Source organism: Athene noctua, chromosome 14, assembly GCF_965140245.1.
Source record: "Athene noctua chromosome 14, bAthNoc1.hap1.1, whole genome shotgun sequence".
In the NCBI taxonomy this organism is placed as follows: Eukaryota; Metazoa; Chordata; class Aves; order Strigiformes; family Strigidae; genus Athene; species Athene noctua.
Genome location: NC_134050.1, coordinates 13003341 through 13018091, shown reverse-complemented (window position 1 = coordinate 13018091; position 14751 = coordinate 13003341). Strand labels below are relative to the sequence as shown.

The 14751-nt window shown below is 38.6% G+C and overlaps 1 protein-coding gene across 1 annotated transcript in view; it reads right to left on the bottom strand.

Moving 5' to 3' along the window:
• Positions 1 to 6427: 6427 nt before the first annotated feature.
• The window catches only part of TRIM66 (tripartite motif containing 66), a 50528-nt gene continuing 42204 nt past the window's right edge, over positions 6428 to 14751 (bottom strand). Inside the window, exons 14-20 of the mRNA XM_074918143.1 lie at positions 13965 to 14139; positions 12892 to 13199; positions 11236 to 11359; positions 9630 to 9704; positions 8249 to 8401; positions 7445 to 7658; positions 6428 to 7128 (exon numbers count right to left, since the gene is read on the bottom strand). Coding sequence (XP_074774244.1) covers positions 7064 to 7128; positions 7445 to 7658; positions 8249 to 8401; positions 9630 to 9704; positions 11236 to 11359; positions 12892 to 13199; positions 13965 to 14139 — 1114 coding nt within the window. The 3' untranslated portion in view covers positions 6428 to 7063. The remainder of the gene's footprint in view (positions 7129 to 7444; positions 7659 to 8248; positions 8402 to 9629; positions 9705 to 11235; positions 11360 to 12891; positions 13200 to 13964; positions 14140 to 14751) is intronic.

The window sequence follows — 14751 nt, the reverse complement described above, 5'->3', positions numbered from 1 at the left end:
TAACCTCAAGCCCCATTTTCAGCACAGTGGCAGAGCCAAATCCCCTCCTCCATAACGAATGGTTTTAGCTAGGCATCCCAAACCTGAAATGCCTCACAATGCTTTCATTTAACACTGCCAGGTGACAACTCTGCAACCAGGTCCGAGGGCTACATTCAATTTCCAACTCTGCTGCTGTGGCATGTGTTGTTCCTGCCTAAGCGATAACCACCGGTGGTGGGCTAACGGCAGTGACTGGTTGTGATGGCTGCACCTGGCTCACCGTGGATTTGGGGAAGACAAATAACACTACAGTAGCCAAGGGCTAATTTGAACAATGTGCTCACCTAACCACAGTGCTGGTCAATGCCCAACTCAAGCCAAATTTGGAAGAAGCTAACACCTGTAATCAGTATGTAAATATGACTTAAGTCAGTTATTTTACTCCACGAACAATGGAGGCCCAGGGCCTGCTGAGCTCTCCTGCACGGCAGTGGGCTGCATGCCAGGATCTCCCCTTGAGCAGGGACACCTCTCAAGGTTACTCCTCAAGGTTGAGAGAGTCCCAACAGATTCTTGATAAGGAATTAGTATCATGCTACACTTTGAAATTCTAACTAAGTGATATAAAGGCTTGACTGTGCACATATAATCCTTTAGACATAAACCATTGACCAAGGCTGGGACTACGTCTGGATCCAGCTGCACCTAAACTCCTCTCTGAGAAGGAGTTTAGAACTGACGGGGGCCCTTTCTGAATCTCATGACTCAACGGGAGGGTCTTCCTGACAGTTTTGTCTGACCCTGTCCTCTATGCAGCAAATAGTCGTGTACCTTGCTGTTGAATCTTGTTAAACCACTGTCACATTTACTATCAAACTTTGTTAAATGTCTGTTTTATATCAATAAACATATTGCTGCTTCTGTCTTACAAGTGCAATGTGTCACTCCATCCACAACAGCTGCTCACTTGTTCCATTAGCTTATCATGCTGTTTTTCACAGTTATAAATGGGAAATGTCTGTAAGTACATCACAAACATGGATGAGAGCCAGTCTGACAATGTCTCTAAAGCCCTCAGAGACCACAGGGAAAAAGAAACAGTGTCCAGTGTTTGCTTAAAAGCACTTAATTTTTTAATGTTATTTCTCATAAACTGAAGCCCACCTGTATGTGTTAGTATACTGCACTGCAGGTGCCTGAGGTAGCTACAGTTATGTGTAAGATGCAGCACAGAGTTTGAGTGGGATGTAAGGATAAATTTTGAATTGATTTTCCCTTTATCTAAGCTCTATATTGTTTCTTTATTTATACCATAAAATAAAATATCCTATAAGTTTTTTGTTTAATTTCTCTGATTTACAGAACACTTTTGCATAGTCTGCTGGTTATATAGCTACCATCCCATTCTATTAATATTTTCATCGTTAGAGATTAAGGGTGTTTTCCATTTGCTGCTTGGCTGTGGGACAGGACTGATTAGCTTGGCCCAGTGATCTGTAAATTCAGGAGCGTTGCACTATGCACCACAGACTACACCATATAGTATAGACATGTGCATAAACTGTTTCCTGGACTTAAATTTAGGTCTGTTTAAATGCTGTTGCAAGAAACATTCAAAGTGTAGTAAATAGAAAAATGCAGTTATTTATAGAATGAACACACTGACTTGTAAATTACTGTACGGTCCAGAAGCGGCTACATAAAATAATCCCACCACTCCAATACCTAAACTTTCCTACGACAACACAGTTTATCTGTTTTACTTTCCATGTCTGAAGATAGCACTGTTCTGCTGCTTTTTCATGGTCACTCTATGCTGACATTTGCTGTGTCCAATATAAAACCAGATTAAGTTATATGAGTTTCTACAAGCATAACTCAACATTTGAAACTATTGGGGCACTGTGTTTGGTCATTCAGCCAGGAGAGAAGTTCAGCCCAGTGCAGGCAGTCAGCACAAGACCTGGCAACCAGCTAAGTCTGTCACGTCTATCCACAGGAGCAAATCTCTGTTTCAGAGGTACAATCCAAACACTAGCTCTGATTTGAATATTTTATGATGTTTTTACTGTAAATTTCCCATAAGGCTCCTCATGAGTTCCCTGTTTGTCCAATACCTGCACTACATCGAGAAACTCTTGTAAGTCTACCGCAAAAAATGAAATGGCACCAACCCATTTTCCTAGAGCAGGATACCATGGAATAATGAGCAAGTACTGAATTTATGAGAGATGCAAGGACCATTTCTGCTCTTACTAATGCCATCAAAATCAAGAGCAGGCTAATAAGCAAACAAGGAAAAATATTCAAGCATGTTTCATTTCCTGTCCAAATGTCAGTGTATAAAAATAGATTTGTTTTTTTTTTTTTCCATCTAAAGTGAACTCATGACTGTTATTGAGAAACATTGTCATTCTATTGTGGCAAACGATCAGGTGTATCAGGTAAGGTAGGAATGTTGGAATAAAGGACAGATATATCATCATGGCACGGACCCTCTAGGAACATAGCATCTATGGTATGCCTAAAATAACTAACATCTCCATCATCTGTACCAGAAACATGGATTCCCTCACTGACTTTCACAACAAATCCAATAAGCATTGCCTCAGTATCAGACTGCCTCTGGAACCCTTCTGTACTGACATAATTATCCTAGGTGCTACAATCAAGATCAAGAATAGTAACTTACAAACTAACATCCACAGCACAATCATAAATCAGTGTTGCTACTTCCATAAAACTGGTAACCATCTCAAACACTCTCCAAAAGCAGTAAAATACTCCCTGACCTTCAGACACTACCCTATTTGCTCTGGGAAAAACACTTGCATGTCTTATCTCCTTAACCTAAAAAGGACTTTTCTACAGCAATAATATACTGTGAGATAGCCTTTACAAGGAAACTGTTATAAATTACATGGTATGCAGGAAGAAGTTATCTGAAAAGTGTCTTTCAAGAACCTCTTTTCAGACATTCGGAATGAAAATGGAACAAGTGGAGCTAGATATTTGACAGCAGATCTGAACATTGCAGTTTCTCATCTCCACAGCAAATATTCCCACAGCAAACGCTTTTGACAACAAAGCCATCCAAATACCATGTTCCTTTTGTTACATATCCTAATTTGAACTCTCATGGATGTCTACTTAGTAAGTGCTACCAGTCTACTAAACACTCTCATGAAACTGCACGTAACTACACACTAAAATGGACTTTCATAAACATTTACTAAAGGGCAGGAACAGACAGCAGGATAACATTTCTCAAAAAACAATCACTCCACCTCTCACTTCTTGCTCCTGATCTACAAAGACAGCTTCAAAAGATGTGCATTCTCCTTAGCCCACAACTACTGCCTATCTTTATTTTCCCTCAGATTATCTCATTGATATCTAATTAAAATCAGAGAAACTCAGCTGCTATTTAGATTTGAAGTCTAGTGCCTGTATTTCACACTTGAAAGAATTGCATGCCCAAAAGCTTTTCTACATCTTCCTGTTTATACAATTTAAAAAGTTACCTCTATCAACAAATTCTCTCTTAATCATGTCTGAAGAGCAGTACAGCTGTAACCCTGAAAGGATTCCTTACCCCTCAAGCCAGTAGACCTCCAGGTCAGAAAGTTGCTGCTGATAGTTTTATACTCCCGTAAACCAAACTGAGAGGAACAAATAACGATAGAAAAACACCTGCAGTGTTTGCTTGACTTTTTGCCAACATTTTTGTTCTATTTCTTGTAAATTATTCCATAATTCTTCATTTTCTAGCATTTTTTTAATTTTAGAATATCTTTTCTGATTCCTTCTGATTAAATATGCTGCAATAGTGTTTTCATCTCACTAGTAAACACTGTGTTCCTTGGCACTTTAATGTATACATACGTTTAAACTACAAACATTTTTTTGTTATTTGTTCATGGCACATTTACGCTAGTTGAAAAACTAAAAGGCAAAATATCTACTTGGTATTGAAAACTCCATCACAAATAGTGAATTGATCTCCTGTGTAAGCATAGCTGCTTTTGTAACCATTCTGCTATGCCACCAGTAGTTATCAACTTAGCTAATAAGTGTTAAATGATATTATGTAATCCATGTTAATTGAAAGCAGATGTACTCAAAGTAAAAATTTGAGATTGATGTGCAAAAATTCCATTTCACATATTTTATTGTTCCGCAAAGCACATTACACATATAAACATGCAGTCATTGAATAATGTGAATTGTTAAACACCTGTTTGTGTTAACTCTAACACCATTCTGCTCTAATGATACTGGAAGAAGTATGTCTTTGAAATTGTCTGTAGGGGAATGAAAGTCAAATTTGTAGCTGTCATTTCTTCTTCAACAAACCTATTACTGAAGTGTAATTAAGCTCTTCTCCAACTGCTTAAGCACAAAGAGGATTTTCCCACTCTACATGTAACCCATTACTAAAGACAAGGAAAATTGTGCCCTTGGTTGCATTTGAGGATTTTCCCACTCTACATGTAACCCATTACTAAAGACAAGGAAAATTGTGCCCTTGGTTGCATTTGCAGGAGCCTAGTGCATTCGCAGGGTTTTCCACCGTGTTCCTGGCATTTGCTTCTGCTATAGTTACTTCCAGTGGAAAACTTCAGGGGTTCCTCCTTGCTTTCTTTTCTACACATTCTAGGTTGTGAAACAGGCTGTATGATAAAAGAAAAAGTAACTACGAAACCTATCACTTCTCTTTTGGGCTACATGGGCTGTCAGATTGTAGAAGAGAGACCCTTCCTTTCATACCCGTCAGTGCCATTGCCAGTGTGCCGTTGGGCTTCAACAGAGTAAACGCCCCAAGTATTTCAGGCCCTGGTGCTGTGGTGTCCAGCAGCAGGAGCATCACAAGCCAACATCCAAGCTGGATAATGTTGTTCTTATGACATGCAATGCACTGTGAAGCTGCTGACACACAGATTTGTGTTTGAAAGCATGTGAAGTCATACATATGAGTTTCAGGTTTTGTTCTGCTTACCAACGTGACAAAGTTTACAAGTATTTTTTTTAACTCTTACTATGTCTTAGAGAAATAATAAAAAACAAAGTTAGCCTTAAGAGTGCTCAGACCTTCAATTCCTGCCAGCACACATCCAAAGGGTATCATATATGGTGACAAACTGGTACACTTGTACTTTTAATAAAGGTATAATATGCCCTGAGTAAATTTTATTAAAACAGATGCTCTCCAAAACTAATGGTATAGTTAACTAACTTACAGCCTTTAAGAAATAGAAGGCTCTTGTTGGCTCTGCTTTTCCAGGAAAAGAGGAAATCATCAGTAGTCTCTCCCATTTTTACCTTTGCCCCTAGATGAAAGCTATACAGCACACAGTTTTTGTGCTATTAATGGTAAAAGATAGGTCTTTGGTGGAGGAATTAATTACCAACTGAGAAAAGATGATACCTGTAGCACAGATAAGGGTGATTAATTCAGTTACAAACCTGCATTAATTTCCCTGTGCCAAGACACTGTTTTGAGAACAGGAGTTTGACAGAAAGCAAACACACAGAAATTCACATACAGAAAATGTAAAGGCTGTCCCTTCATCTCACGGTTTTCCAGTCAGCTCATAATATCCAGATTTTCATTTCTTCAAAGAAAATAAAACAATAGCTGACTACCAAGTTAGTGGCAAACAGTAAGTCACATGGATAGAATATTATATTCATGTCTTATTATTTCGTATATAAACCTTTACTTTAAAGTGTTATCTAAAATAACATACATGGTTACCAGACCAAATAGCCCATATAATCTATGCTGAAAATATAATCGTTATTTGCAGGAACCTAATTAAAACTGTGTTTGAGAACTGCAACAACCCTACTCTTCCAGAGCCAGACCACAGTCCAGCTTTATGCTGCTGGGCAGAGCTCTAAGGAGGAAGATGCCCCTCACACACATGAAGAAAGCTTTGGCTACACAAAGATCTGGCTCACCTGCTTCTGGAAGAAGTGGGAAGAAGCTTGCAAACCATCACTCCCTGATCAGGTGTCATGTCTTGTTACCTATCCCACCCCTCAGGCTTTACAGTTACATGCCACCCTTTGTTCAACTGAACTCTAAAACTGCTCTTCCAGTCCTTGTAGGTGTTCTGCCAAGACATTGTGTAATTTAGCCAAAATAATAATTAAAAAAAAAAAGCTTAGACATCCTTTCATTCTGTTTGAGCTTCTACATATACACATTATCGTCATCTTCTAGCACTGTTGGTAATCACAACTACAAGAAATAAGCAAAGAGAAAATCAGGAATATATGACATTATTTTATAGGCACTTCTATAACCATGTAATCTGCTTCATAGTTAATTTACCAAATTTCAGTATCTGCTTTAAAGAAAAACAACTGGTTTGGGTTGTATAAAAATGCTACCTTTGAGACCCAAGAAATCCCACACTGCTTTACCAAGCATGAATTAGATACCTGAAGAATCATTCCTTGCAAACAGAGTGTCTAGTATGCACTCAGAAACAGCTCACACAGAGCCTTAGTATTAGCACTTGTTCTTTTGTGATTTAATAAAAAAATCTGTGCTTCAAAAGAAACAGCTCATCAGATAATCAGACTATTTCATAGGCCTTGAGCAGTCAAGCTTCCCCCAAAAAATCACTGAATAAACCAACAGGATTACAATTTTATGACTACACATTGTATTCATCACAAAGCATGGCCAACATTCACACTGAGGTTGCAAGATTATTACATGGCTACCTGTGCTCTATAAAATAGAGATATCATGTTGAACAGATTATAAAATGGTACTGCGGTATTAGATATTATTAACATATTACTTTTATTAATCTTCGTTACCTACCACCAAAACATTAGCACGTCAGTGTAAACACTGCAAAACATATACATGATTTAACAGATTGAATATTGACAGATTCCAACACTTTGTTATCTATCCACAAGATCTAGAAATAAGGCATATGGTCAGCAGATAGGAGAGTTTTAAAAAAACAGCCCAAGTGCTTTGCTTTCCTCCCACACACCTAAACTCTGCCAGTTATGCTGCTGGATTCCTCATAGCAAATCTCGTATCTTGAGGAGGTCATACCTGAGGAAGACTGTTAGCTGGCTGAAACATCATTCTTTTTGTTTTTTTCACTTTCCTGTGTACAAAGAAAACAAACAATGAATAGCTAGAGGGCTCAGTCTTTGTAAAAATCTTGACAGAGTTTTCTGCTAGGAAGATAACTGCATGGCCTGAGAGACTTCATTTGTTCGTGTTCACACATTTATACACAACTGACACTTTATTCCACTCAGAGGATCTTGACATAAAATTGTAGAACTGATCACATCTCTGTGACAGAAGCTTGACAGTTTTCCCACACATCCCTGTCAAAACTTCCCATCAGTAGCTGTAAACAGAATTAGCAGGGTGGCCACTTAGCAACCAAGTGCTTTTGCTTTTGCAATCTTACAGCATGGCGCCGTCTCCTTTTAGGCTGAATGCAGTCCTGTCCGTATGACGGCCACTGAAAATCCTGGGGCAACGTTTTGCTATTCTGACTCTCCACTTCTTCAGAATCAGAGTCTTCTTGTTCCATTGAAGGGAAATGCCTATCCGGAAAAATCTCCTTCAATTTGCCCTCAAAGAATACAGCTAGGCACCGTCCAGCCTCAGCAACCTCTGAATCTGGCTGTAAGAGAATAAATAACCATTTAGTGCTACTGCACACAGAAATCATTAAGGATCAAAACCAAATGACTACCCTACCCTAATGTCTCACCTTGGTTCTGCCTGCTACATCTCCATCAGTCTCCTACACGCTTTCTACAGTCCATTATTGTCTCTATATTTACAAAGTAAGTACAAACCAGAAGCTGCTATTAAGGAACACATTTCTGCACCTCTAAGAAGAAGAGATGTGTGGCGAACTAGAAAGAATAGCAGTCATCCTTGCTTAGGAATTTCTATGCACCTGAATTTTCCCTAGTTATTTTGCTGGCTATGACTGGCTTCTCCCAGAAAACTCAAGCATCATTCCAAAAAGTTGCCCACTAAGATGTCCCTCTTTCATTTTAGATCCATTTGTACCTTATGTTCACAGATCCACATATATCTCAATTTCTGTCATATTATTTCCAAAGAGCAAAACTGATTAATACTTCTGTTTATCGCAATCCCATATCTGATGTCAATGGAACCAATAGTTACATCGGTGTGACAGCTTGAAAGAGCAACTCTCTGGTTTGCATCCCCCCACCCATACATATTAGAGAAACCTACATAATTGAACTTTGCACAGTTCCAAAACATGAGACGCACGTCAGTTACAAGTTCGTCTGGTGAAGAATAGTGGGACTTGTTCTTTTTTTGCAGCTTGTTTCGTATGATTGACAAATCCATTGGCCTTTTGATGATCTGATAATAATGCCGAGCCTGCAATAAGAATAAAATGCAGGTATGTAACCTTTTTAATTAAAACATTTCCTCTCCAATGCATTCTATCCAAATTTGGACAGCAGTCACTGCAGAGGATTTCTTGCATCAGTTAAGAGAACTCTAGACTTTTGGTGCCTACACTTGCATATCTTCTTCCTGGGTGCTTTTTGGTTTGATTAAAAACATATTTGCTTGCAAGATTGACCTTGAAAATAGAACACTTCAGTGACTACTTTGCTATTTGCACTTTCTAAAGTTTATCCCCAGATATAAATGTCATCATTTAACCATAATCAGTAATATATGTAACACTGACAATTAGCTAACATTTCCCCCAAGCAGTTATAAAAATAATGCACTGAGATACTGGCAGCTGATACTGTGGGAAGTAGTCTGCCAAGATTGGCTAAAAATATGTTATTATGCACTCTTTCTAAAGTTCAACCAAAGTCTTTTTCAATGGGCACCAGCTACCACGATATCCCACTCTTTAAATCTTTCTGTGTCAAAACCTACTTGTTAGATAATGTGTTTCATAAGTACATTGCAAGCTTTATTAGGTGGAATGATTTTTATATTGTTATTTGGACTCTTCCTTTCCATAAAACCTTTTCTTCCCCCTCTCATTTTCCTCCTCCAACTTGTTTCACATTGCGTTCTATGGTTGCAGTAGCGTGAATTTACATCTTCCTTAAAATAGCCAGTTAATATTGCAAATGTTGAGTACATGGATGAAGGAGGAGTCTCTACATCTTCCCCCGAACTCAGTCACATTACTACCTTTGTGCAAAACACCAGAAAAGAGGGTGACCAGGGTTATTTCTAAAGCAGACCTCCCCTATGGCAGTGCAACATTCTCCATGTGTGAGACACAACTTGCAAAAACAGGCCCTAAAAACAGGTCCTCGTCTGGGCAGGACATGACACCATGTATGCAGCAAGTCAACTTTCTTAATCACTGGAACCCCTCATATACCTTTAGTATCCTACCAGCATCTTAAATTAGCACCCAAACCTTGCCTGAGAACATTGGCCAGCATTTACATGCCTCCAACCTGGCACCTTCAAAGCACTTGCAAGAGTGAAACACCTACTCCTCCCTAGGAAGCAACACTGTTCAGAAAAAAAGCTAATGAATATCTTTCAGGAAGATGAAGGAGAAACTCGCAAGGTGTGCCACAGTATTCTTTGGATTCCCTCTAACCCATGCATGTGCAGTACTCACCAGGGGGCTAACAGGTTCATGGAATGGGAGGCTCATACTGCTGCAGAACAGGGAAAGCACCAGCTTTTCACACTTCTGTAGAAGCCAAATTTGAAATGCATTTTAATTCAAAAAAAGAGTTTAATTCTTGCCCTTATTTAATCATAATACTAACAACAAGAGGTCTTTTCATGTACTTTCTGCATTTCTGATGTAAAATGGCACACTTGACTCTAACCTGGGGGATGTTTTGCCTCATAGCATTTTTATAGCTTTGAAAGTGAGGATAGTCAAGAAATTCAAGAAAGGAAATATTATGTAAAAATTTTTGTATGCATGTATCTTTCCTGTAAACTTTTGGGAATTCATTGCTATCACTATTTCCTTTCTGCACTCCAGATCTATTCCTTGAATCTTGGCTAAAAGAACAGCAGCAACAGTGTGGAAACAGTTACATGGAAAATGCTTCACTCTGTTCATATCCATTCATACAAATGGATGTAAGTGATGTAGTTGGTAGTACTGTATGAAAACAGGTCTGTTTAATCATCATTAACTTGTGAAATACTTATACTAGTCTTCATTTTTTTCACTGATACAAAATATGCACTACAAAAACATATAAAGCCATGTTTTCTCACAAGCAATGGACTTTCTAATCAACTCCATTTTCTAAATAGAACCTCACTAATCAAGACACAGATCCCAACTATTTCTGGCCAGTTGTACCCAATGCACTATAAACAGGGATCGCATCAGTGTCAAGATGTCCAGCTCTTCATGGACAGAGTAGCTCAGGTCTGGGAACAGCATGGATGAATCGGAGCAGTGCTGTGGCTATACTCATAGGCCTTGCCAGGGGGCCCCAGTGCTCTGACAACTATTGCTGTTGTCTTTATGTGTGGTGCCCAGACTAGACTGGTGCCTTATTCTAGGCTTCATTTGAGCAGGGCCAGCTCAGCATCTGCACTCAGCTGTATGGACTTAGCCTCCCTGTCCAGCTGCCACCAATATACACAGGATATTTATTTGGAACTTGTGGCTTCAGAGTACCAAATAGACTTTAAGAAAAGGTATTTTTTCATTTGGTAAAGGAAACTGGTAATGGGGATGTAAAGAGATAAGCTTTCATCTAGGATGAGTTAACAGTGCCTAGATGTCATCTTCAAGGGGGTTAATGGTACATACAAAGACTGTATGATGGTTTCAATCCAACTGAAAGTCGGAAAGTGTCTACATCACAAAAATTTCATTGCAACTGGCCTAAACAGATGGCTGAGAAGGTGCCAAGTCTTAAAGGAAAAAGATTCAGTGGCCGAAAGCCAGGCCAAGTTGACTCAGGAAAGCTTGCTCTGCAGCTGAGTGCAACTGCCCTGTTCAAAGGAGAAAGAAATTCCAGATTTGTTTCATCTTTCTATAAAATGTCATTCATTTTTAAGTTGAACAGCAATGTCTAGATAGAAGAGGGTGATATAACTAAATACTAACAATGATTTTGTTGTATTTACTACTCTCTGAAACATTCGGTAGCAACTGAATCAAAACAGCCATCTCCAATGAAGAGGCAAAGCCTCATGCTGAGATCCTATGTCCTTTTTTAAATAGTACAGTATATAGTTATTCACACCTTCTGGTCGTAGTCATCAAGGCCATATTGTGCATTATAGTTGTGACTGTAGCGTGTGTTTTCACAGTCATATTCTACCTCTGGCTTCACTGGATTACGGCAAAGCGTGCACACCCATTCTCCCCTGCAAAACAAGAAACCAAAAACTTGTGTCAAATTTTGTGAGCAACCTTGTCAAATAACAAACCTCAGGAACCACTGTATTTGGAAACAAGTCTCATCCTTAAGTAATATTACAATAGCCAGCAATCTGAAACCATTCATCATACTAGATGTTCTTCAAGAGATTTGAATCTAATTAGAAGTGTAGCATTTTCAGATTCTACTCTGAAAAGTCACAGAGAAAAAGGCAAAATAGTAAGTGTTTGAAATCATGGACCAGCAGTGTGTACAGCTGCTCTGATTCAAGCGCTGTTTTTAAAATAAAAATATTAAGGAAAAATAGCCAACAGTTGGTTCATAAGACAAAACCAGATCCATTTGATAATTGATACATTTATTATCAATTTATATGATAACTGACATATTTATTTAAGAAATCAACATTATCAGAAACAGTCATAAAATATGCTAGTACACATGTTCCCAAACCAAAGAGATGTCATTCTTCATGTGCATAAGTGCCCTTCCTAGTAGATGCACTTTCAGAAACTGCTTTAAGAATTTCACGAAGGCAGTGATGCAACTTCTGCAACATCAGGGCTTGAAGAGCAATCAATGAAGGTATATTAAAGAACTGTGAATACAGAACTTTAGTTCAAGGAATTCATTTACGTCATTAGAATTTAGAATTTTGCCAAGGAAGTTTATTTTAAAAGCAAAAGTTGGTTTTCACATTGTTTTGAAACTAGAGGTTTAATGACTTAGCTGTCAGAGAAAAGAGTGAAAACCCCAGGAGATGGAAATTCCTGCTTTTTGAACAGAAAGAACAACCGAAAATCTCCGAACCAATATCTCACAAGATATTTTCTCAGCTGAGGTGGTTATTTGGGCTCAGCACAAATGAAGTAGCTTCTGGTCCCACCCGGTAATGATTTGTAACAAAATTCAGAATTATACACCACCAGTAATGCACATTATCCCACCTCAATTTAAAGTTTGGTATGTCGATATGTACCTAATTCTGGCTCTTTGTCCTGTATAATTCATCTATGACAAGTTGCTAGGAAATCTGTGTCTTAAGGAAATCAATATCCTAGATATTTCCACAAAAGCCCAAAAAATCCTAAATTTCCCATAAAACTGGCTAGAAAACTGAATAGGAACTCACTGATTGCCCTTTCCTTGTGCTAGTCACTGTTCTGGCAGAGAAGAGTTGACATCTACACCACAGATGTTACATGGTGTTAGGATTTTATTTTTCTCCAGTAAGTGGTAAGAATGTTTTTAGAGCTCTGGTCTGCCCCCTCCTTTGTTGTACTGGTCAGATAACTGCAGAAAGGACATACATAGCAGGAAACAGTTCTTGCTAATAAATCATCAAGTTCCTAGTGTGTAAGACAGTTCTTCCCTTTGCAAGAAAAGTAACAAAAAAGGCAAGTAAGAGATGTGGTCTTGTCCTTGTTTAAGGTTGACACATACATCCCTGAGAATATATTCTGCCCCAAGGCAGTGAGCAGAAACGGAGCACATTAGCAAAATGTCATACACACTCACACTGGAAAGCTGAGCAGGGCTGGAACATGGCAGGAGAGATGGAAGACCTTGGGGCAGTGATCACAGCACAACAGTTCTCCTCCATTAAGACACACAGCACAGAAATCCTCATTTTCTATTGGATTGACGTCCTGAGTAACCGGAGATTTTTTCATGATAGGGATGCCATTGCTGATCTTCTGATCAACAGCGGGAGGATCTACAGGAGGAGAGTGTGTCTGTCCTGCAGCCTGGGATATGAGAAATTTTTTGTCCTCCGAGTTCTCTTCTTTGGCTTTCACTCCTTCAGTTGGTCTATCTTTATTTATCTTAAAGGAAGAAAAATTTGGGGTCACACAATCATTCTATAAGCATGTGACAGCAGTGGTTATCTGTGGACAAAATGGTTTCTTTGCAGTGGACTCTACTGAAGAGGGCACTGGGGTTCAGCAGGCCCACGCTCAGCTCGACATCTGCCATGGGCTGGCCAGGTCACCTTGGTGAAGTCATTCCCACCACATACCACAATGCAAGAGAGCTGTACAGACTTCATATCACCGATGATAGAAACAAGATACTTTACAATATCATTTGCAAATTTTACATTAAAAACATTAAACAGCTCAAAAAAAAAAAAAGAGTATAGTTTTTTTATTCCCATCAGAAATTCCCAGTTCCTTCTGTGGAAAGAAGCTCAAGACTACAATGAAGCCACAGAAAATAAAGATTTGGAAAATCTATTACACTGTGATTTCTGGAATTGGTTCCTATCATTCAAATACGCATTCGGGTCAGTTTTAAGCTTTTTATCCTATATTTGTAACTAGACAGATAAGCCAGGCTGTTTGCTAGAACACAAAACCACTACCAGCTATCCAATCCCAGACACAGATTTCTAAGAAATGGAGGTATCAGGGAGCTACACAGCAAGCTAAAAGCTGCTTTCTCTATTAGCTCCACCCATCACAGAAGTGTCCAAGGGCAAAACGAATCAACAGACCTGTTCAGTGTATAATAACTTTCAGAAACTCTGAGTACAAGTCAGTGGAATAAAGGGGAAAAAGCAGGTAAAGCATCAAGGAAATTCCACTCACCTTTATAGACATACTTGAAGACTGGGTCCCACATTCAATTATCAGGAGGAAGTTGCCCTCCTGCTCATTGTCCTGTGGCTGGAGCTTAAACACTGGGAGCTCCCCCACTTCTGATCTACATATTTTTAGACGTTCCAGTCGCACATAGGGGATCTTCTGCTCCTTAGGGCCAGCTCTTCAACCAAAATAAGACATGGTTAAATGCAGTCATAAATGCAAAATTCTCATCCCTACTCAGTTTCAACGTTTTTCATGCACTGTTGTTTGTGCTTCTTTTCCTTTGTAACTGTGACTCTAATGGCTAAACGTTGAAAATCTGAATTTTTTTTCTGATTCTTTAGGATTCTTTAAGACTCAGGCTGATTGTTTAAGAAATGTGAATGCAACCATTTTAAATTAATCATATGTGGAAGTGCATTACTAACTTCTGTGCTAAAACTTTGCCCTGCTCTGTATATTTTTGTTTTAATTATTCCAATTTAAATTATGCTTGATACTTCTCAGTGTATCTGGATTCAAGCAGGAACACAGCACATCAACTTTACTTTAAAATATTATCACAGCAGGAGCTGAAAACAAAATTTTATTAAATTTTTGAGATGTCAATCCTATTCTCGTTATATTTTTTAGGTTTAATTGGGACTAAACAGTTTCTAATCCAGTGAGATAAGTTTGCAAATTTGTATTCAGTCTGGAAAATTACATAGAATAACAAAAATACATGAACTCACCACTTCTTTTAAACTGTTTTCCAATTTAAGAGAATACTTTACAACTTACAGAATTA